This window comes from Podarcis filfolensis, assembly GCF_964270895.1.
Source record: "Podarcis filfolensis genome assembly, chromosome: 17".
Lineage (NCBI taxonomy): Eukaryota > Metazoa > Chordata > Lepidosauria > Squamata > Lacertidae > Podarcis > Podarcis filfolensis.
This window is the reverse complement of record NC_139621.1, coordinates 3,445,789-3,467,415: the sequence shown is the minus strand read 5'-3', so window position 1 is coordinate 3,467,415 and position 21,627 is coordinate 3,445,789. Positions and strand designations below refer to the sequence as shown.

Below are 21,627 nucleotides of genomic sequence, written 5' to 3'. Positions count from 1 at the left end.
CATTATAAGTAGGGCTGCCTCTGGAAACTTCAACTAGTGCAGAATTCGATGGACAGGTTGCTCACGAGAGCAAGACAGTTTGAGCAGATTACACTGATCGTGGCCCAACTGCAAAGGCTACCAATTAGTTTCTGGGCCCAATTCAAAGTGCTGGTTTTGACCTATAAAGCCTTAAACGGCTCAGGTCCACAATACCTCCAGGACCGCCTTTCCTCATATAAACCATCCTGGACTCTGCGTTAATCATCCGAGGCCCTTCGGCGTGTGCTGCCGCCACGTGAGGTCTGAGGGGTGTCAACATGAGAACAAGCCTTTTCTGCAGTTATACATCTTTAGGTATCCAGCAAAAACCTTCTTCAACCAGGCCTTGGGCTGATTAATATTGTACAACCTTTTAAATGTGTTTGTGGGAGGGTGGATTATGTTTTGTTTTAACTATTTATTTTGTGCTTTTATCCTGTGTTTTCATATTGTGAACTGCCCTGAGATCCACAGAGGAAGAGTGGTATATAAATTTAAACAGCAACAGCAACAACATTCCCCTCCCACTCTTTTGTCCTTCACTCCAAATGCAAAAGTCTATCAAACAAGTAAACATTGACGAGGCACACCCACACTCCTTTCCACCTCTTTCCCCCTAGGAAAACCCCTGGTTTAGCGCTGGATTTCCCAAATGGTTTCCCACAGGTTGCCATTTGTGCTGATTTAGTGCTTAAGAGCAGGGTTTTTTGGGGGGGGGGAGTGGCTGGGCGAATTATTTATTTATTATTTATTCAACTCATGCCCCCTCCTATACCCAGAGGTCTCAGGGCGGTTCACAACAAGACCACAACATATAAAATCAAACCCAAAGCAGTAACTCAATAACCCCCCCCAAAAAAAGCCACATTCTAAAAGGGTGCTGGATGTCAAACTGATAAACCAAAGGCCTGGTTAAAAAGGAATGTTTTTGCTGGGCGCCTAAAGGTGTGTAATGAAGGCGCCATGTAAACGTCCCTGGAGAGAGCATTCCACGGTCTGGGAGCCACTGCCGAGAAGGCCTGTTCTCTTGTTGCCACCCTCTGGACCTCTCAAGGAAGAGGCACACGAAGGCAGGCCTCAGAAGATGATCTCAGGGACCTGGTAGGTTCATATGGGGTGAGGCAGTCCTTGAGGTATTTCAGTCCTGAGCCGTTTAAGGCTTTATAGGTAAATAAGTGGATGATACTTAAAATTGATTAATAAGAGTGTTTTCGTTTTAATTTTTGTCTGTTTATTTTTCCTTTGTTGTATGCTTTTTGTTTTTTTGTGGAAATTTCAATAAAAAGCATATATAGGTCAAAACCAGCACTTTGAATTGGGCCCGGAGACTAATTGGTAGCCAAAACCTCTCAGACTAGGCACAGGACAAGCAGGAAACCGCTTGGACCTGTGCTTTCTAGGAGTGCACTGTTCATTATCAGATTCCAGGCTAAAAGTAGACAACTTCATGTTACAAGCAAACAAGGAAACCCAAGGCAGCTACTGGAACCTTTTGCCTCCCTGCTGTTTTCCATTCTAAAGTCCCTCACCTGCAGCCCATCAGCTCTTGCGTGTACTTCAGAGAAAAGAGCAGCAACAGCAGCTAGATGTCTTGTAATAACTAGCTCAAAACCGTGTCTCTTAAGAGAGAAACACCTGAGCATATAAAAACAGCCCTGCCTAGTGGGTGGATCGCTCTCTCTCTCTCTCTCTCTCTCTCTCTCTCTCTCTCTCTCTTTCGTTTGCCTTTCGGATGTTGGGATACCGTGAGGCAGAAGAAAGCAGCTGGCACACGGTTGCACAATTTCTGTTTCCCAAAGAATTCAGGACAGGATGTGCAGGATATTTCTTGACCAAGAAAGTGGGTGAGAGAAGGAGGCGGGTGGTTTTAGAGAAGAGAATGGAATTTCCCCAGCTGGAGTCAGAACAGGAAACAGGGGTTAACAACACACTCCAGCTCTTGAGGCTCTGGTAGTTTGGACAGGCTTCAGTCTTCCTGGGGTACTCGATGACTAGGAGGGGTCTCATTCGCCCCATACATTTAAAGCATTTTACAGCACTTTAAGAATCCTGGGAACTGTAGTTTGTTAAGGGTGCTGATCTTACTACAGTTCCAGCACCTGTGACAAACCCAGTCACCACCAGCTAGAGAGTTCAGAATAAAGGTTGTGGAGCAGTTGCACTTGCAACCCACTTCTCCCAGTAAGAAATTCTGAGCTTTGGGGATTCAGCCACTCAGAACCTTTAGGATGTAATTTTGAAAGTATAAATAAAGTCATCCACAAAGGGCACAGGCCATCACAGTGGGATGCAGCAGCACAAACCCACCACGCGCAAGGCAGCGCCCTTTTTTGTCCAGGATCAATACACATCTCCTTCCTACTAAATGTTTCAGATGGGGGGGTCCTCTCTCTCTCTCTCTCTCTCTCTGTGTGTGTGTGTGTGTGTGTGTGTGTGTGTGTGGCCTTGTTGACCCCATTGGGCAGGCAGGCGAGAGGCAAAACAAAGGATTGTATCTGACATAGTGTTTCATGAACTTTCTGCTTGCACAACGATTTCTGCTTGTACAACTGAACATTTTCCTTCTCTTCCTGCTCCTCCTAAATCTGTTCTAGGGGCTTCTTCTACCTCTATAACATATTCAGGCAGGGTGTAGTGGGGGGGGGGGGGAGAGAGAGAGAGAGAGAGAGAGAGAGAGAGAGAGAGAGAGAGAGAGAGAATATGAAGTAGTCCTGTTGCCTGGGCGGAAATTCCTGCGCTGACAGGATGGGTTGGTTGAGTACCTTCCAAAAATCTTTAAAATCAAGCTAGAGGAGCCATTCTTCCAAAAGAACGGTAGATTTGTGATGAATGGTTTACAACAAAAAGTAACACACATGTGTGTGTAAATGTTCTATTCTGTCACAAGACATTCATTTTGTCTCCGTGACCCCAACTAAGTTTTTAGAATAACAATTCAAATATTTTAGTGCACTCGGATATTAAATATTCTGAAGGCATCCAGTTGCATAACACTCTAAGCTGGTTTTCCTGGTAAATAACAGAGGCAATTCCTGTGCCGTGTTAAGTAATCTTCTACTCTGACTACAGCTGCAGTGATTTGGGGTGAGAATTGTCCATCAGATTCTCAGTTTTCACATTTTCTCACTTTTAGATTCATGTGACATTTTGCTTGTGTTTTAACTATGACTGCAAAGCAGGAAGGACTGAGCATGGAAGTTTCTGTATGCAAATCGTGTGCTCATTTTCCTGCATTCATTTCTGCGGAGCTTCTGTGGGAGAACTTACCTGCACAGTGTTCCCCATTATCCAACCTATCTCCTGTTACAATTCTGCTACCCTTACTGGGACCCAACATCCAATATCTGGGAGCCAAACTACATAGGACATCACTGGTTATCAGTGACTACTAACCATGATCGCTGTGCTGGTTGCTGGAATTGCAGGTGGGAAGAGTGTTGTTGCGCTCAGCTTCTGCTTTCAGGCTTCCCATAGGCACCTGGACAGCCACTGTGACACTAGGATGTTGGACTAGATGGGCCTTTGGCCAGATCCAGCAGAGCCTTCCTTATGTCCCCATGAAAATCGCCCTCCCCAATCTGCAATTTGCATCTGGTCCCCTTGACACCAGTGGAAACTCCCCTGCCCTGGAGCTAATAGCAGCTTAAGGGGGGCAGAATGGTAGTCAGAAACAAAGTGTGAGAGGAAGGCTTAACTTCTTTCCCTATGTGCTGCTGTGCCAATCCTGCTGCCTTCAATGACTCCCTCCCCTTCTTTCTCTCTCTGTATGTGTGTGTGAATGGACAGATAAATAGAGCTAGAGATATATTATGCACATAAATTGCTCACAGTAACTCTATCAGGTCCAGATCCCAGTAACTGGGGGGCATTCCTCAAATCAAATATGGTAAGGGACAAGGAAGTGGGTGGGGGGATAATTGCCTGGGCTGGCACATATCCCTTCGCTTCAATAAACAAGAAAGCTGACTTTAACTAAATAGTTATTGCAAAATATTAAAAAGCAGCTCCAAGCAGTGCTCTTAAAAACTCTGTTTTTCTCTCTCGGCTATTTAATATTGTTTATATCCAAGAGCAGGCCTTTAAACCTTCCTGGAATCTTGAAATAAGGCATGGCACTCTCAGGAATCAGGCACATCTAATCTGATGGTGACTAAACAGGGCCAGGCTAACTTCAGTCTCTTGTGTGGTCTGCTGTTTTCTTCACTAAAATCCCCTATGGCCCTCCAATCTGTTTTTAATGTACGAAAAAGAGTGCATCTGTAGGATATCCTAAGGCATGGCTAGTTTATATTAAATGATCCTGAGAATGCACTCCTAGTCAATATTGGAACGGACTCTGTCAAGAAGTGGTGGACTCTTCTTCCTAGGAGGTTTTTAAGGTGAAGTCGGATGGCCAATTGTCAGGGATGCTTCGGTGGAGATTCCTGCATTACAGGGGGTTGGACTAGATGACCCTCGGGATCCCTTACAATTCTGTGATTCTATGATTCTGCCCACCCCCAGTTTAAAGCCCCTGAGTCCATCTTCCCCACTAACTTCCTCCCCATGTTGTCTGGCACACATGCACACACAAGCGAAAGGGTCTTGGCACAAAATTAGCTCTAGCTGTCTCGTGGGTGGTTCCTCCTTTGCGGGCTGTTGACCAACAGGTGACCCAGCCTTCAGTGCTGCATCGCATCTTATCTGTGGTAACAGGCAAAGCAGCGGCAACAGCAGGTGCTGGAAGAGGCCTCTCCCTGCTGCTCCAGCACTCCTTGCCCTGGAGCACCAGATGGGCAGGAAGCCTGAGGAAAGAGGAGCAGCTTCTGTCGGTGATACTAATAGGGGCAGACAAGGCTTTGGCTGGTCACATCAGGCACCGCAGCACATGGCAGGAAACGAAGGCACTGGGAAGGGAGGAACATGTTGAGAAAGGGGGGAGACACTCATTTCCTCCGCAATTACAGCAGAACTCCACCTGTTCTTCTGCTATCACCTCACTAAAGTACAGCCAATAATGTAATTTCTTTAACAAGTATTTGGTATATACTTTGGTATATACATCCAACAAACTAATAGGGGAGATAATTGGCTGCTTTGTTAGGATCGCCTTTCTTAAATATAGGAATGACTATACTAATATTCCACTGAGCAAGGAAGTGACCACTATTATTAATTTCTGTAGCAGAGCTGCAGGGACAGAGGCCCAGAAATTGCAGGCTGCTTTCTACACTTCTCCAGTGATTCCATCTTCCCGAGGCACCTTCCCATTTTTTAGATTTCACTAGGAGTGAAGGCTTTCCTCTGTATTAACAGTAGGGAGGTTGCTATCTGAACAGGGTTTCAGAAGAAGGCCTTGGGGAATGGAATGCTGAACAGCTCTCAGAAATGGGCTCCCAAAGATGTGAGGGGATATTTGTCTGCCTCAATGTGCCCCTTGGCATGCCAAACTACCCATTCAGACCCCTCTCCCTCAATAGCTAACCAGCATCACAAATGTCAAATGAAGAAAAACCTTTACAACTCTACGGCTCCAGTCCACGCACTCAACCATAGCTGGACGGATGCTATCACCAGATCCCCTATGAAGAGAGAGTTTGCCCATGTGGAAGTACTTGCTTGTTTGTCCCATCTACAAGGACTAAGCAGCAGACTTGTTCAAAGATTTAAATCTCCCAGTAGGGAGATCAATTGGATATTTGATTAACTTTTTTTTAGGGGACAAGTCCCTTCTGAAAAGTGGTCTGCCTTGCCTTTAGAATGGCAATTCTAAGGAGAAAAGCTTGTGGGGATCATAAGTTCAACTCTTATCTGATAAAATGTCTGGTTTTAATAACTTTTTTAAACTGTGTAATGTATTTTTTCCTGTTTTGTGTATTTTATCTTTTGTAATGGCTTTGGCTAAACAAATAAACAATATTTGTGTTGCATTTGTATTTCCTCAGCATTGAGCGCATTGTTCTAGCTGCCCTGCTGCCTTTTCTCTTCTCACCATCCATTTGTCCATGACTTGCCTTTGCTGTGATGAGGAATATGCCACAGTCCTACTGGAGAGTGGAGGGAGGCTTTATATTTGATGAAGGATCTGTCTGTATCCCACTGGCAGTGTGGCTCTCCAGGTCTCTATCTCTGGTTGTTAGGACTCTACCCAAGCCATGCCTCTCCCTCCCTAGGCCATGCCCTCTCTCCCCACCCCACACATGGGCTCTTCTGTCTTCTCCATGTTCTCCCTGGGTGATTTCCCCTGCCTGTAACGTGTCCTTGAACTTTGATAGTGCTTCTGGTTTGCCGAGACAGAGAAAAGTAAGTGTGTGTGTGTGTGTGTGTGTGTGTGTGTGTGTGTGTGTGTGTTGCAAAACCTCTGTTCATATCCCATGTGGCAAGGGGGATCCTCTGCCTTGCCCCATGTTCCTTCAGTCCCCAATACAGCATTTCTTCTCTCCGCTGACGTGCTCCTCTCCCTTCCCCACAGCTGGGCCCCACGAGGGACCCGTCAAGAGCAGGGAACAGTTAATGCCCAGCTTGCAGCTACAATCTCCTCCTGATCTGGATCACAACAAAGGCACTTCCTGTTTGGGGAAGGTCAGAGGGGCCAGCAGCAAATGCTGGCTTTGGCTCAGGCTCCTGCTACGCCTTCCAGTCCCCACGCCGGGCTGACCTAACAAATTGACCTCGCAAATTGGAACCAGCTTGGGAGGCTGCATCATAAGCGTCAAACCCCTGCCCCCACCCCCACCCCGAGCTATTTACTGCACAGACCGAACAAGGCTGTGCGGTCAGGATGAGCCTCAATGTGTCCTGCCCACATACAGTTGCCCTAATGTGGCAGTGATGCCCCTGAGGGAAAGGCAGTGGTTATTCAAGGAGCTCTCCTTCTGAATCCATAGGGGTCCATGCATTATGAAGTGGCAGGCTGGAGGTTTAACAGATGTTGGCTCTCCTTTTTCTCCTTTGGTTTAAAGCAGCTGAGGTGAATGGGGGCATTTGGATTGGGGCTGCTGGCCCAGAGCCTGAGGCCCAGAGCGGGTTCCCATCCCCCCACTTTCCCTAACTCGATTTCCAGCTCTGTGGTTCTGTGATGTCCCTCCTGTCATCAACTTGCTTCCTCCTCTCTGACATCAAGGGAGAACTTCCCTCCTCCATCCCTGGGTGTCCCCTGTGCTGTCCCACTCTCTGATCCTTCTCTTTCATCCAGTGCTGCCAAAACATGCCAGATCCTGATGGAGCCAAGGGATCCATGCCCATGGCTTACCCAAAAACAGGCTTGAGGGCCGAACGGATTATGTCTGAGGGCCAGAGATTCCACACCTCTTGCCGTTGAGCAAGTTGAAACAAAGCTCAGTCAGTAGAGCATGAGACTCTTAATCTCAGGGCCGTGGGTTTGAGCCTTGTGGGCCTTTGCTTAGCAAAAACAGGGCCAAGTGCAGATGTGTTGCCATACAAATTACATTGCTGGGGGAATGTCTTTCTCTGCTCCCCTGGTTGGAGGCGGTGTCATCATGGTGTCTTTGAAAGGGGACAGAAGAGGCCTTATTTGCTCTCTGTGAGAAGTGAATGCTATGGGAAATCTCCGTGCGTCTATTGGAATGTTAATGCTGTGAATCTTCCAGTTTGTGCTCAGTCTGTATATGTGTAAATTAAACCTTCTAATCACAGAAATGCCGTCAGCCCAGTGACCTTCATTCTAAGGAAACCAAATCTGAGGGACATGTTGGAACTCCTGAAACCTTTTCCTGCTCAGAGATTGGGGTTCATGTAACAGTACACAACGTTTTGCAAAGGGTGATGCAGAAGTTTCAGCAGCTTCATTGTCAACTGCTTTACTGGAAATCATTTATAATCAAGCATAGTGTGGCCTTTTGCACAGGAGCATCCAGCATCTTTGTTGTTCATGAGCTGCAGCCAAGTTGACTTTTTTACTCTTCATGAGGCATATCAGTGTTTTGAACTTTGGGTCAAGAGCATTTGTTTCGTCATATGGTTTGCAAACCACAAGCTCATCCTCTCCCTCTCAAAGGAGTCAGTCTTAACTTTAAACTTTGAGATATATCCTGGGTCACTGTTAGGAATGATTAAGTAAGTTACAGCAGAAAACAAAACACTTGAATTAACATGTTTTAAACTATTTTTTTATTTTATTTAAAGAAGGTTTTTTAATTCACAAATTGAAAGAGCAAAAACAGTTATACATAAAACAATTGCGAGAGATTTCAACGTAAGTGAAGAAATACAGAAAGTATATAGCACCAGACATATTAATAACATTTACCACATAAAAAGGAGGTGGGATAAGAGCACTGAGCTGTCTGACAGAATTTGTGTTCATTTGTTGTTGTTGTTGTTGTTTAAAAAAACCTTCTTGTCAAGCTGATACACCGGAGAGAAAATGCTACCATATTGTGAGTTTTTGCTGTGGAAAGTCTAAAGAGAGAGAGTCTGGAATGCACCCCCCTCACTCTTTATATGTAGCAGAATTTGGAGGGTTATGAGGTGGTAAAAGCCTCAGGTGCTGACTACAATGGTTAGGGTAGGGAGAGTAGAAACAACGTCCTTGGAGATGTTGTCAGTACCATACAGATGACAAAACACAGACCATCCACAACAAAACCTATCTACCTTCTGGTGCCAGATTTAGGGATGTGGAATCGGTGGCCTTCCAGCTGCCTTTGGACTCCCATTACCTGAGCATAGCACGGCCAATGGTCAGGGATGATGGGGGTTGGAGTCCAGCAACATCTGAAGGGCCACAGGCTTCTCCACACCTGCACTAGAAGAACTTCTCTCAAGGCTTTTTCACAATTGCTTTGCTAAAGGTGCCTGCTAAAGGCCTTTGATTAACCGGTGGCAACAAGCTAACTGTCCTCTCCACCTGCTTGAAGGAAGAGCTAAGGAGACAGTCTGGTGCTGCAACAGAGGCAGCAAAGGAGACGGAAGCCTTGAGTTTTGTAGCAGGATGACAAGAGAGGTTCAAAGATATGCTGCTGCTTTGGGGGCACCGGGTGTCTGTGTGGAATGTTGTCTGCTAGGTATTCGCCTGGTCATCTGTGTTCACCTTTGTACATTTGTAATGTTTCCAGTACTCTCTCATCACAAAAAAACCTGACTCCTTAAAAGACTGCCCCTGAAGCCTCTAGTGGGGAGCGTGAAACAAGTGACAGAGAAGAGACAGGTGCCTATTTCCTTGCCCCTGCAGCACTGTGATGTCTTGAAGAGCAATATCTCTCCCCACGCCCCCAGGTTGGGACAGTGTTTGGTCCCATAGCTTGTGACCACCTCACAGCTGTTGCAAGTGATCTGCAAGGCACCTTTAGTAGTCGTCCTCTTCATTCTGTTGCGGCCGCAACACTACACTGTGGTAGGCTTTGATGCAGGAGAAGGCTGTGGGTGGGATCCGGCGGCGGTCAATCAAGTTGTTTTCCAGGTGCATCGACACAATGTTCGAGTCCTCTGCCACCCGCGTGTCACAGACAGAATTCAGGGGGACATGCCTGCCAGGAAGAGAGACTAAGAACCCTCAGGGCTTCACATACAGTACCTTCTCTCTGCAGTACAAACAACAACCCTGTGAGGCGGCTGAGCATGATCCCCATATTACAGGTTTGGTCAGGAGAGGTGCTGACTGGCTTACCCAAGACAATGTAGTAGTGAGTTCATGGATAATAGGAGAATGAGATTAAAACTTCTTGGCTCACAGAAGTCATCTTTAAAATGAGGGTGAGAGTAGCAAGGCTAGGAATCTGATTTCCCGTGTTTTATCCCAGGAGCAAAATACAACCTCAAGATACCAGGTACTGTATTTAAAATAGTTGCCTGCGGAGCCTGACAATAGCTGTTCTGTTGTGTGCTGGGCTGCCTGAGTGCTTGCTTGCTAATTGGTATATTTATATACATTCAGATTTTACACAAACGCCGCCAGTCCCTACAGCACTGTTTCCTCCAAACAAACTGACTGTAATGCCCTAGGATTTCTCATCGCTTGTGGATGCAAGAAGCACAAAGGAGCAAGAAGCAGAGTAGGCTCTCTTTTGGAGATGGAGAACCTGTGCCTTTCTCAGTACTGATGGACTCCCACAAGCCCCAGCCAGCATGGCCAATGGTCAGGAATGTCCAATAACTATGCAAGGGGACACTGTCTCCCCATCCCTGCTTTACCTGATGCGGTTGTGGCTCAATCTCAGAACCTGCAGCCCCTTTAAATTCAGGATGCCACGGGGAATGGCCTGGAGCTGGTTGTTGTCCAAGAGCAGCTCAGCAAGGGAGCGGTAGAGCCCCAGGAAGGAGACGGCGTGGATGCCATCGTCCCGCAGTGCATTGTGTGACAGATGCAGAAACTCCAGGCCAGGCTTCATATGGGCAAAGACGTAGCCAGGGATGCGCTCAATGCGGTTGTGGTGCAGAGTCAGCTGCTTCAGGTGCCGGGGTAGAAATGAAGGCACGTGCACCAGGCGGTTGTGAGACAGGTCCAAGGCCTCCAGCTTCCTGAGGAGGAAAAAGACACACACAGCCCTTGGGGATTCCTGAGTTCCCAACACTGGTGTCCTGGATTTCCTCCTGTATACATGAATTGCTGCCATTCCCTTCCTTGGGAAAAACATTGCACTTGGGGGCATATTGTAGTTTAATATGGACAATAAACTTCCTGTATCTCTGTTTTCTCTGTTGTCCATATGACAGTTACCTCCAGCCAGACCTACAACTTTATTATGAGGCATCTTGTCTTTGCTAGCTAAAGGAGTGGTTAGTATTGAAAAATACACAGGTGTTAGACTTGGAAGGACATGGCAATAATTTTGGCTCACATTCATATTTATGGTATGGTAAAGTTAAAATGCATAAGTTCCGGGTTAGTGCCATCGGCTAATGGCGGAGTTCCACTGATCGGAGGAACTTGCTCCGCGAGAACTGGGTCTCCCACTGCGGCGAAGGTGGGGACCCTTTAGAAATCCCAGGTGGAGAGAGCCTGGGAACGTGGGATTCGGCAGGGCACCAAGAGTGCCTCCCCTACTCGCGGGGTGAGCGGCGCGGTGCTGCGAACTGACTGCTACTTTTGCGGAGAGAAGCCGCACAGCCGTTGCCGGAGAGCGCTGACTTTTTCCTGTGGACAATTGGACTTCAAAGTAATTACCCGTAGGGGAAGGATTTGCTGAATTGAATTAATTAGAGATTGGAATACAGAAAGGGGAGGTATGAGGAGGTCGGGAAAGTAAGTTTTATGAATATAAGGGATTGAAATTATACCTGTTGTTGTATATGTTTTGTATGGTTTGTATGTATTTTTACTGTTTTTGTTTTTTGGTTTGTTTTTTCTATTTTATATAAATTCTTAAAACCTTAATAAATTTTTTTTAAAAAATAAATAAAAGTAATTACCCGTGAGTAAAGTGAAGAATTGGAGCATTAAAAGCTGAATTTGACAACGAACGGGGGGAGGTGTAAAACAGGAAGTCCGCCTTCCTCTTTCTGTAAATAGTCGGAAGCAAATAGGCTTAAGCTAAAGCCTGAAAGTCTGCTTTAAACGTCTAAATTTCCAGTACAAAAATAGCGAACCCTCCCTTGGAAGCAGGGGAAAAGGGGGGGGGAGTTTTTGGACTTTATTTGCCTGCAAAAAGAGAGGGAGAAATTAACTTTCCATCACTCGGAAATTAACTTTCCATCACTCAGAACGGCAGCCATTAAAATCGCTGCATTTCGGAGCTCCGCATTGACTGGGAACAGACTGTTTATTTGACTGTCAGTGAAATAGTGAAACTAGAGTGAAACTTTGTTTCAATTACTTTCTCCTGGTTTAAAAGTTACAATTACTTTCTTCTGACCTAAAGTCAAGATTAGATACTAAATATACTGGTGCAACTGTAATTTTATTTTTTTTAAAAAAGGATACTTTGGACTAACATAAGAGAAACAATAACTATTTCCCTCTAGAGGAGGACTTTGAAACTGCTACAAGGAGTGGAATTTTCCAACTTTAAAGATAAGACTCTGGGACTGTGTTTGACCTTGAGGGTTTGTGTGTTATGGCAGATGGGAAAGAAAAAATAGATCCCTCAATTCAAGAAAAAACAACAAGGTCTGGGAAGTCTTTTCGAAGAGCCTCTACATCTGGCCCTCCTGCCTCATCTGCAGCTGCATTGATGCATTCTAAACCAAAAGGAATGATTTCGGAAGAAGCTTTGGCACTTGCTCTGAGTAAAATTAATAATTCATTGGAAGAAATGAATAAAAAATTGGACCAAAATACAGAAAGCATAAATAGTTTGGGACAAAAAGTCAATTCCAATACAGAAGCAATTGAGAAGTTGATTAAGGAGTCCAATTCAACCCGGCAGATTGCAGAGGAGGTTAAGGAAAAGGTTGTTACTGTGGAAGCGAAGGTAACTCAACAGGAAACAGAGGTTCCAGATCTGCAGAAGCAACTGGAGGACTATAAGTTGACGCTGTCTATGATTGAGCTCAAGGAGAAACAGACAAATTTGAGGATTCGAGCAATACCTGAACTAGAAAAAGACTCTCTGGTAGACTATCTCACGGAGGAATTTGCAACCTACTGGGACCGGGACTTGAAAAAAGAGAGTTTAAAATTGTGAGAGCCTTCAGACTTGGAAGAGGAGGTAAGAAGAAGAACAGAATAAGAGACTGTCTGATCACCCTCTGATCTAAAGAAGAGAGGGATAAAATCTTGAGTTGGCACTACGAGAAGACTCTGGTAATACATCAGTCAAGAGTGGAAATATTTAAAGATATCCCAAAACATCTTTTGGACCTGAGGTTCAATTTTGGAGATCTGGTCGCTTTGCTGAGAAGGAACGAAATCAACTTCAGGTGGGAATTCCCTCAAGGCCTGTCCTTTAGTTTTAAAGGAAGGAAAATAAAAATAAGATCAGTAGAAGATAAAACAAAGTTCCTGTATAACCACGAAGAGGATTTACACAAGGGAATTGGAAAAGAGCCAACAACATTGAACAGAGGATCACCAGACAGAGGACCGGAGCAAAGAGGGGAGAGAATATCACCAAGCAAGGGAACTCTGGACATATCAACATTGTCTTTTGGACTGGACTCCCCAGTGAACGTACCAACATTATTATCGACAGAAGAGGAACAAGCTCTGGGGGCAGTTGGGGGGGTATCAAAGTAACCACAGGATGGCGCTGCAGGCCTTGAGCTGGAATGTGAATGGACTGAACAGCCCGGAAAAAAGGAGGAGAGTGTTTCATTTGTTGAAAAAAGAGCAATTGGACTTGATTTGTTTACAAGAAACACATGTGACAAGGTTACACAGGAAGTTACTGAGTAACAAAAAATTAGGCCAAGAATTTATTTCATCGGATAAAGTCAAAAAAAGAGGAGTGGTCCTCTATGCAAAGGAGAGTCTATTACCTAAATTTATATTTAAAGATGATCAAGGAAGATTTGTAGCAATTGAAATTCAAACACAAGGAGAAAAATTCTTGATAATAGGTATTTATGCACCAAATGAAGGGAAATCGGAATTCTTCAAAAAGTTACATGAGACACTGATGGACTATTTGGACTATAATATGCTTTTGATGGGAGATATGAATGGCGTAGTGTCTACAAATATGGATAAGGCACAAAGACAAATAGTTAGGATGGAAGACTACCAAAACCTTTTTTTGATATGACTGAAAATATGGACTTAATTGATATCTGGAGAACGAAGAACCCTCTGGGAAGAGAGGGAACTTTCTTCTCCAAGGCTAAAATGACAAGAATTGACCAAATCTGGGTAACCAGAGGAATGGCTCCGAAGATAAGTAAAGTTGAAATTTGCCCTAAGACTAGCTCTGACCACAATGCTGTGAAGATGGAAATGAAATTGATGCCATCTGGTTCCTTTAGATGGAGGATGAATGACTCCTTGTTTAAGAATGACGAATTTACTAAAAAGGCCCAAAAAACTTTGAGAGATTACTTCGAGATAAACATGAACACAACCGTGGAAAAAGGAGTAATCTGGGATGCAAGCAAAGCCGTCATGAGAGGATATTTGATACAACAAAATGCAATTAAGAAGAGAATGCAGAATGAGAAAAAAGATAAAATTTTGGAAAAAATAAAGGAAGGAGAGAAGAAATTGAGGGCGAAACCAAAGTCTCAGGAGATTTTGAAAGAAATAAAGTTATACCAAGTACAATATATGAAAATGATGAATCAGGAAATAGAATGGAAGATTAAACAGATGAGACAAAGACATTTGAATCGGCAAATAAGTGCGGGAAACTGTTGGCCTGGCAATTGAAAAAAAGACAAAAACTTAATACTATTACGAATTTGGAAGTGGAAGGAAAGAATATACAGAATCCAGTGGAAATTAGAAAGTGTTTCCAGAGGTATTTTAAACAACTATATACACAGGAGAAGCAGAAAGAAATGGACATTGATAAATTTTTGAAAATAAATGGACTACAAAAAAATTCTCAAGAAAACAAATTAATGCTGGATTATAAAATAACGGAACAGGAAGTAGAAGGGGCCATTCAGAATATGCAATTAGGTAAATCTCCAGGACCGGATGGGCTGACTTCTAGGTATTACAGATCTTTGAAAGAATGGTTAATACAACCTTTAAAGGAAGTCTGTAATGAAATAATGGAAGGGAAAAGGGCGCCAGAGTCGTGGAAGGAAGCGTACATTACACTTATACCGAAAACAGTGACTGAAAAGACGCAGCTTAAGAACTACCGCCCCATATCATTGCTCAATGTGGATTACAAAATCTTTGCAGATATTTTGGCTAAAAGATTAAAAAAGGTGTTAGCAGAAGAAATTCATAAAGATCAAGCGGGTTTTCTCCCGGGTAGACATTTGTCTGACAATACGAGGAATATAATTAATATTTTAGAAAAGTTACAAGTGAAGATTAATACTAAAGCAGTCCTGATTTTTGTGGACGCGGAGAAAGCCTTTGACAATATTTCCTGGAGTTTTATGAAGAAGAATTTATCGGGGATGGGGGTTGGTCAAGGTTTTGGAAATGGTATAGGTGCAATTTATTCAGAACAAAAGGCTAAATTAATTGTGAACAATGTAGTGACGGAAGAATTTAAGATTGAGAAAGGAACACGACAAGGTTGCCCAATCTCTCCATTGCTTTTTATATCGGTCCTGGAAGTTTTGTTAAATATGATTAGAAGGGACCAATTGGTAAAAGGTATACAAGTGGGAGCCAAACAGTACAAATTGAAAGCATTTGCTGATGATTTGGTATTGACTTTACAGGAGCCAGAATCAAGCACTAAAAGAATAGTAGAACTGATTCAAGAATTTGGTCAGGTAGCAGGCTTTAAGTTGAATAAGATGAAAACTAAAGTTTTAGAGAAAAATCTAACTGAGATTGAGAGAGATAAGTTTCAGAAGGAGACAGGATTGACACTGGTTAAGAAAGTGAAATACTTAGGGGTAAACATGACTGCTAAGAATGTGAATTTATTTAAGGATAATTATGAAAAATGTTGGACTGAAGTGAAAAAGGATTTAGAAATATGGTCAAATTTGAAGCTATCGCTGTTAGGCCGAATTGCTGTGATAAAAATGAATGTATTGCCAAGAATGTTGTTTTTGTTTCAAGCATTGCAAATTTTGGATAAAATGGATTGTTTTAAGAAGTGGCAGAGAGATATCTCTAGATTTGTCTGGCAGGGCAAGAAGCCTCGCATAAAATTTAAGATATTAACAGATGCTAAAGAAAGAGGTGGATTTGCCCTGCCAGACCTTAAACTTTATTATGAATCAGCCGCATTTTGCTGGCTGAGAGAATGGATGCTTCTTGAAAACACTGACGTGTTAGACTTGGAAGGTTTCAATAATGTATTTGGTTGGCATGCATATCTGTGGTATGATAAGGTCAAAGCACATAAAGCGTTCAAAAGCCATATTGTTAGAAAAGCATTGTTTAATGTTTGGATAAGATATAAGGATTTGTTAGAAAATAAAACCCCAAGATGGTTGTCACCAATGGAAGCTAAGGCTCAGAAAAAAACTCAATATGGAGGCTAAATGGCCGAAGTATTGGGAAATTTTGGAACAAGAGGGAGACAGACTAAAATTGCAGAGTTTTGAAAAATTAAAAAACAGAGTGCGAGACTGGCTCCATTATTATCAAATAATGGAGGCATACAATTTGGATAAAAAAATAGGCTTCCAAGTGGAAAAATCAAAATTGGAAACGGAACTGCTAGACTCTAAAGTTAAGAATTTGTCAAGAATGTATAACTTGCTGTTGAAATGGAATACTCAAGATGAAACGGTGAAATCTGCTATGATTAAATGGGCACAAGATGTTGGACATAATATTATGATGGCTGACTGGGAACAGTTATGGACCACTGGTATGAAATTTACGGCATGCAATGCCTTAAAAGAGAATTTAATGAAAATGATCTATAGGTGGTACATAACACCAGTCAAGCTTGCAGAAATTTACCATTTGCCTGATAATAAATGCTGGAAATATAAGGAGACAGAAGGTACTTTCTTTCACCTTTGGTGGACATGCCCAAAGATTAAGGCATTCTGGGAGATGATCTATAATGAAATGAAAAAGGTATTTAAATATACCTTTCTGAAGAAACCAGAGGCCTTGCTTCTGGGCATGGTTGGCCAATTGGTGCCAAAGAAAGATAGAACTTTTTTTATGTATGCCACAACAGCAGCAAGAATACTTATTGCAAAATACTGGAAGACGCAAGATCTACCCACCAGGGAAGAATGGCAGATGAAACTGATGGACTACATGGAAATGGCGGAAATGACTGGCAGAATCCGAGACCAGGGAGAAGAGTCGATGAAAGAAAATTGGAAAAAATTTAAAGTATATTTTTAAAAATATTGTAAAATTAATGAATGTTAGAAAGACGCTGGAATGAATTTACATGGTTTTAGCAGAAAGGTTATAAGGAATTAAGTAAAAATGGATTGTTAGTGGGTTAAAGTGTAAAATTTAAGGTTAAATTGCGTTAAGATAAATTATGGAACAAAATTTGAGAAAGAGGGAAAGGACTTGCTGAAACAATTATGAATTAGAATACAAAAAGGGAGGCATGAGGAAGTCAAGGAAATAAGTAAATGAAAGATAAAGATATGAAAATACTGGATGTTAGTGTTTTTAAATGTTATTGTTTAGCTGTACTGTTTTTGGGGTTTTTTATCTTTTTCTTTTTTCTTTTTAGTATTGTATTTTCTTTTATTTTTGAAGTATTGTAATCTTTTTTATTATTATTGTCTGCTTTTCTTTTTTTGTAATTGTTAAACTTTAATAAATATCTTTTTTTAAAAAAGTTAAAATGCATAAAGGTTTAATGAATCATGTTATCAGGAAGAATTTATATACAGTATGAGATAAATATAAAAATTTGTTAGAAAAAGACACCTTTGTGGCTTTCTCCCATAGAAGTTATATCAGTGAAAAAATGAAATATGAAAAATGAGTAGGCGACATGTAGAGATTTCTTAATGGATGGAGATGGAGATGTTAAAATAAAAAGGTCCGGAGAAGATAAGTATAGTAACAGGTTGGTTACAGTATCATCAACTTAATGAATTGTTCAAATTAGATAAAAGAAATAGATTTGTTAATCAAACCTCACAATTTGAAAGAGAACTTAAATAAATTTGTTTTTTAAAAAATGACAGTCACCTCCAAATCACCTTCCCACATTTTCCCCTCCCTCAATCTGGATTTTCTCATACCCTCTCCTTTTGGAGTATCACTGGTATGAGAAAATGATGCTAAGGTACTCACGGGAGGTTTATCCAGGCACGTGGAGCAATGCGATCTTCCTGCAATTTGTTGTTGCTCAGAACCAGCACAGTAAGGTTCAGGGTTTTGTTGAGGACACTCTCGGTCACCTCCTCAATGCGATTAGAGTCGAGGTGCAGCTCCTGCAAGGGTGGGAAACTGTTGATTTTAAATCTGTCTTTTAATATGACTCCAGCTCCCCCCCCCCATACAGTTGATTCCAGCATCCTCCCCCGCCCCCGCCGCCCCTTCCTTGATTCCAGTTCTGCTCAGTCCCTGTCCAGCTTTGTGTGGCAAACAAATCCAGTACCTATTTCACACAACCTATCCACCTCTAAAACAACAACATACAGAAGAACTCCAGAATGAGACAAGTTAAATGGGGCCTGACTGGAGACAGACAGTCGTCTTTAAAGAGAGATGTAGGTGGTATCACAGGAGCAGAGGGAAATAACCCTGCTGGACCAGCCCTAGTTCAGCATCCTGTTTCACACAATGGCCAACCAGGTGACTCTGGGAAGTCCACAAGGACATGAGGGCAACATACACACCCCTCCCATGGTTGCCGTGTTAGAAACTGAAACATGGAGATAATTGGCTAGGATTATAATTGGCATCCTTAAACCTAGGTTTAACAACGGAATGGCTAGGCACACTTTTTTTATAACAAGAATACAAAGCTGAAAATGAATGAACTGCAGCTAAAATGTTATGTTCATTTTTCACATGGTCTAGTCCTTCCCCTGCCCACCCCCTAATATTCTTAAGAGGGTCTCTTCTCCAGTCTTCATATTGTAGCTGGAAATGGAGAGGCAGAAAATGGTCCTCTTTTCCTTCCACTCTGCAGTTTTAATATTAGGTGCAATACTGTGCCCAGTATTTGGCTGATTTGGACAGTGGTGCTGCTGCCCTGAGCAGACAATGCAGACATCACTGGCTCACTTCAGAGCTTCTTTCTCTATCCTGGCTGCTGCCCAGAGAAGAAGTGGTGCCAGGTGAGAGCTCTGCAGTGCATACCACTAGCCCAGCTAGCGACCTTCTAGGGTGGAGCGGGCAGGAGAGACCAACAGACAGACCAGTTTGGCCCAGAGGGGCTCTAAAATAAGCACAGCTTAAAACACATGGGGCGGGAAGAGTATGTTTAAGTTGAAGAATGACAATGGGTAGATCAGGCATAGGCAAACTCGGCCCTCCAGATGTTTTGGGACTACAACTCCCATCATCCCTAGCTAACAGGACCAGTGGTCAGGGATGATGGGAATTGTAGTCTCAAAACATCTGGAGGGCCGAGTTTGCCTATGCCTGGGGTAGATCACCGCCCGTTTTTGATACTGGGTGGTAGGTCACAGCCTATCTGAAGTTGGACATTGCCTGCTGTACGGTATTCCTTTCAAATCTCATACATTACTTTATACCCTTTGACCTACCAGGTTTGGCTCCTGGTTCAGCTGACAGCCCCCTGACTAGGGTCTGGTCCTGTTACAAAGAACAACCCCTGCTGTGCTCACCTGCAAGGAGGTAGGCAAACCTGACGGGATGGCTCGAAAGCGGTTCCGATCCAGTCGCAGGTAGATGAGTCTGCTCAGGGGCTTGAAGGTGGTGGGGAGCACGTTCCCGTCATGCAGCTCGTTTGCCTCCAGCTCCAGGGTGAGCAGCTTGAAAAGGCCTGTGCAGAGGAGAGATGAATCCATGAATGCCCTCTGACCACTTGCAGCCAACCTGCTTATTGAACATTCATCCTGATAATGTTTGGCACAAAGATTGTGGGAACGTTATATGGTGGCAGCTATTTATTAAGCATTTGTTCTTATTTCTTTGCAGGAAGGTTATATGATGTTGCATCAAGCATATCCCACACTTTCTGGGGCATTTCCCCATCCGATTGATTGATTGATTGATTGATTGATTGATTGATTGATTTTGATTGATTTTCAAAATATAAAACAGCAAGTTCCCCCCGCAACTGCAATAAAGAAACTTCCCTGTTCCTTCCCATCACATTTCCTTGCTGCAGAAAGCCCAGAGGACAGTTTTGTTGCACAAGACCACTGAAGCCGTTTTAATTGTGTAGTATAAATTTGCTGCTATGCCATTTAATTGTACCTGCAAAAATAACAACAGTCTGGATGTGCCATCACAGTGCTGTGGCAGAATTAATTCTTTGAAGGCTCATGTATGAGATGAGAAGGGGGGCTCCCCAAATGTATTATGAAATGACATTCAGAAATCAGTTCAGTGCTGAAATTATACTGGTACAGGCAGAGCACCCCTTAAGGAAATGCACTAATCCCACTCCCTGAATTCCTCCAGGTTTAACCAAATCATGCCCTCCATAGCCTTTGAAAAAACAGCTGCAAAGGAGGACCTCACAGAAGCTAAGAGGGCTACCCCCCCAACCGAAATACAGGACTGATATGCAGGTCAATATACATTTGAATATGGGTCAAATATTCCCCTCTCTGCCCACCCCCACCCAGCTTCACCTGCCAAATTTCTGCCTCCCCAGGGTGCTTGGAAAGACACAGGGACAACAACAGTTTAACAGGGGAGAAATATATTGGCAACACAGCTATCAGAATCCCCCAATTGTTAAGGAACAAAAATTTCAAATTATATAAAATTAATGCAGGTAAGCATATTAGTCCAGTTTTTACATTTCCTTTCAGTTTCCACTGCTGGAACACTCTCAGGATGGACAGGGTAGAAACAACGGGCCTCTGTTAGCAGCAGAACTTGCTCCCAGGAGGCCCAGTGTGTATCCCAGCTTCCTGTTTAGCCCCCATTTATCAGCTGCTAACAAACTTCTCAGGAAACAACCCACACACATCCAGCACTGGGCAATTATAGAAACAGAAAGAAGCTAGACCAGTAACAGCAGGCTTCCTGGCTTCCAAACCGATGGAAGATCTTCACACCGATATTGGAAATAGCATAACGTGTCTGCATAACGAGAGCCAGTGTGGTGTAGTGGTTAAGAGCAGTGGACTCGTAATCTGGGGAACCGGGTTCGCGTTTCCACTCCTCCACCTGCAGCTGCTGGGTGACCTTGAGCCAGTCACACTTCTCTGAAGTCTCTCAGCCCCACTCACCTCACAGAGTGTTTGTTGTGGGGGAGGAAGGGAAAGGAGGTTGTTAGCCGTTTTGAGACTCCTTAAAGGGAGTGAAAGGCGGGATACCAAATCCAAACTCTTCTTCTGCATGAACATGGTGCATTGCATTCAGTAGAGCGCTGGCTTTGTCAAAGGACAATGGAGGGCGCAACATATCTAGACTTGCCTTTGTAGTAGCGATCCATGAGATTTGTTTATGTGGGGGATCTCCTTTTGCTACTGTTGTCTACTTTCCATGTGTCTGGGCAATAGTTTCAGGTCATTTAGACACATGGATGCTGTTAGCAAAATGAGGTCACTTGAAATCGCCGGGCATCCCATTATGTAATTGTTCTACTGTGCATCTTGATAACATGTGTGTGCACTGTGTATGGCTGCGCCAGACACCGTTATCTGCAATGTAATTTGCCCATAAGGGTTTACAATACATCTCTCCTCAGAAGTTGTTGGCACCTGTCTGTCTTGGGAGACAATGGAGTGTGCCTCCAGGGGCAGGGAGCCAAACTGCTGGAGAATCACATTGCCTGAAGTGACCTCCCTGGGGTGCAAGCCTGGTCAGTGTGTCTAGAGCAGGGGTAGGCAACCTAAGGCCCATGGGCCGGATGCGGCCCAATCGCCTTCTCAATCTGGCCCGTGGACGGTCCAGGAATCAACGTGTTTTTCCATGAGTAGAATGTGTGCTTTTATTTAAAATGCATCTCTGGGTTATTTGTGGGGCATAGGAATTCGTTCATTATTTTTTTCAAAATATAGTCCAGC

General features: G+C 43.5%; 1 protein-coding gene across 3 annotated transcripts in view; it reads right to left on the bottom strand.

Annotated features, from left to right (window-relative positions):
- Positions 1-8,125: 8,125 nt before the first annotated feature.
- LOC310752306 (uncharacterized protein) overlaps positions 8,126-21,627 on the bottom strand; it is a 34,131-nt gene continuing 20,629 nt past the window's right edge. For all 3 annotated transcript variants that reach the window (XM_083592388.1, XM_083592387.1, XM_083592386.1), the window contains 4 exons: positions 19,267-19,424; positions 17,762-17,901; positions 10,153-10,479; positions 8,126-9,488 (listed from right to left, as the gene is read on the bottom strand). In XM_083592388.1, the coding sequence (XP_083448514.1) occupies positions 9,308-9,488; positions 10,153-10,479; positions 17,762-17,901; positions 19,267-19,424 (806 nt within the window). In that variant the 3' untranslated portion in view covers positions 8,126-9,307. The remainder of the gene's footprint in view (positions 9,489-10,152; positions 10,480-17,761; positions 17,902-19,266; positions 19,425-21,627) is intronic.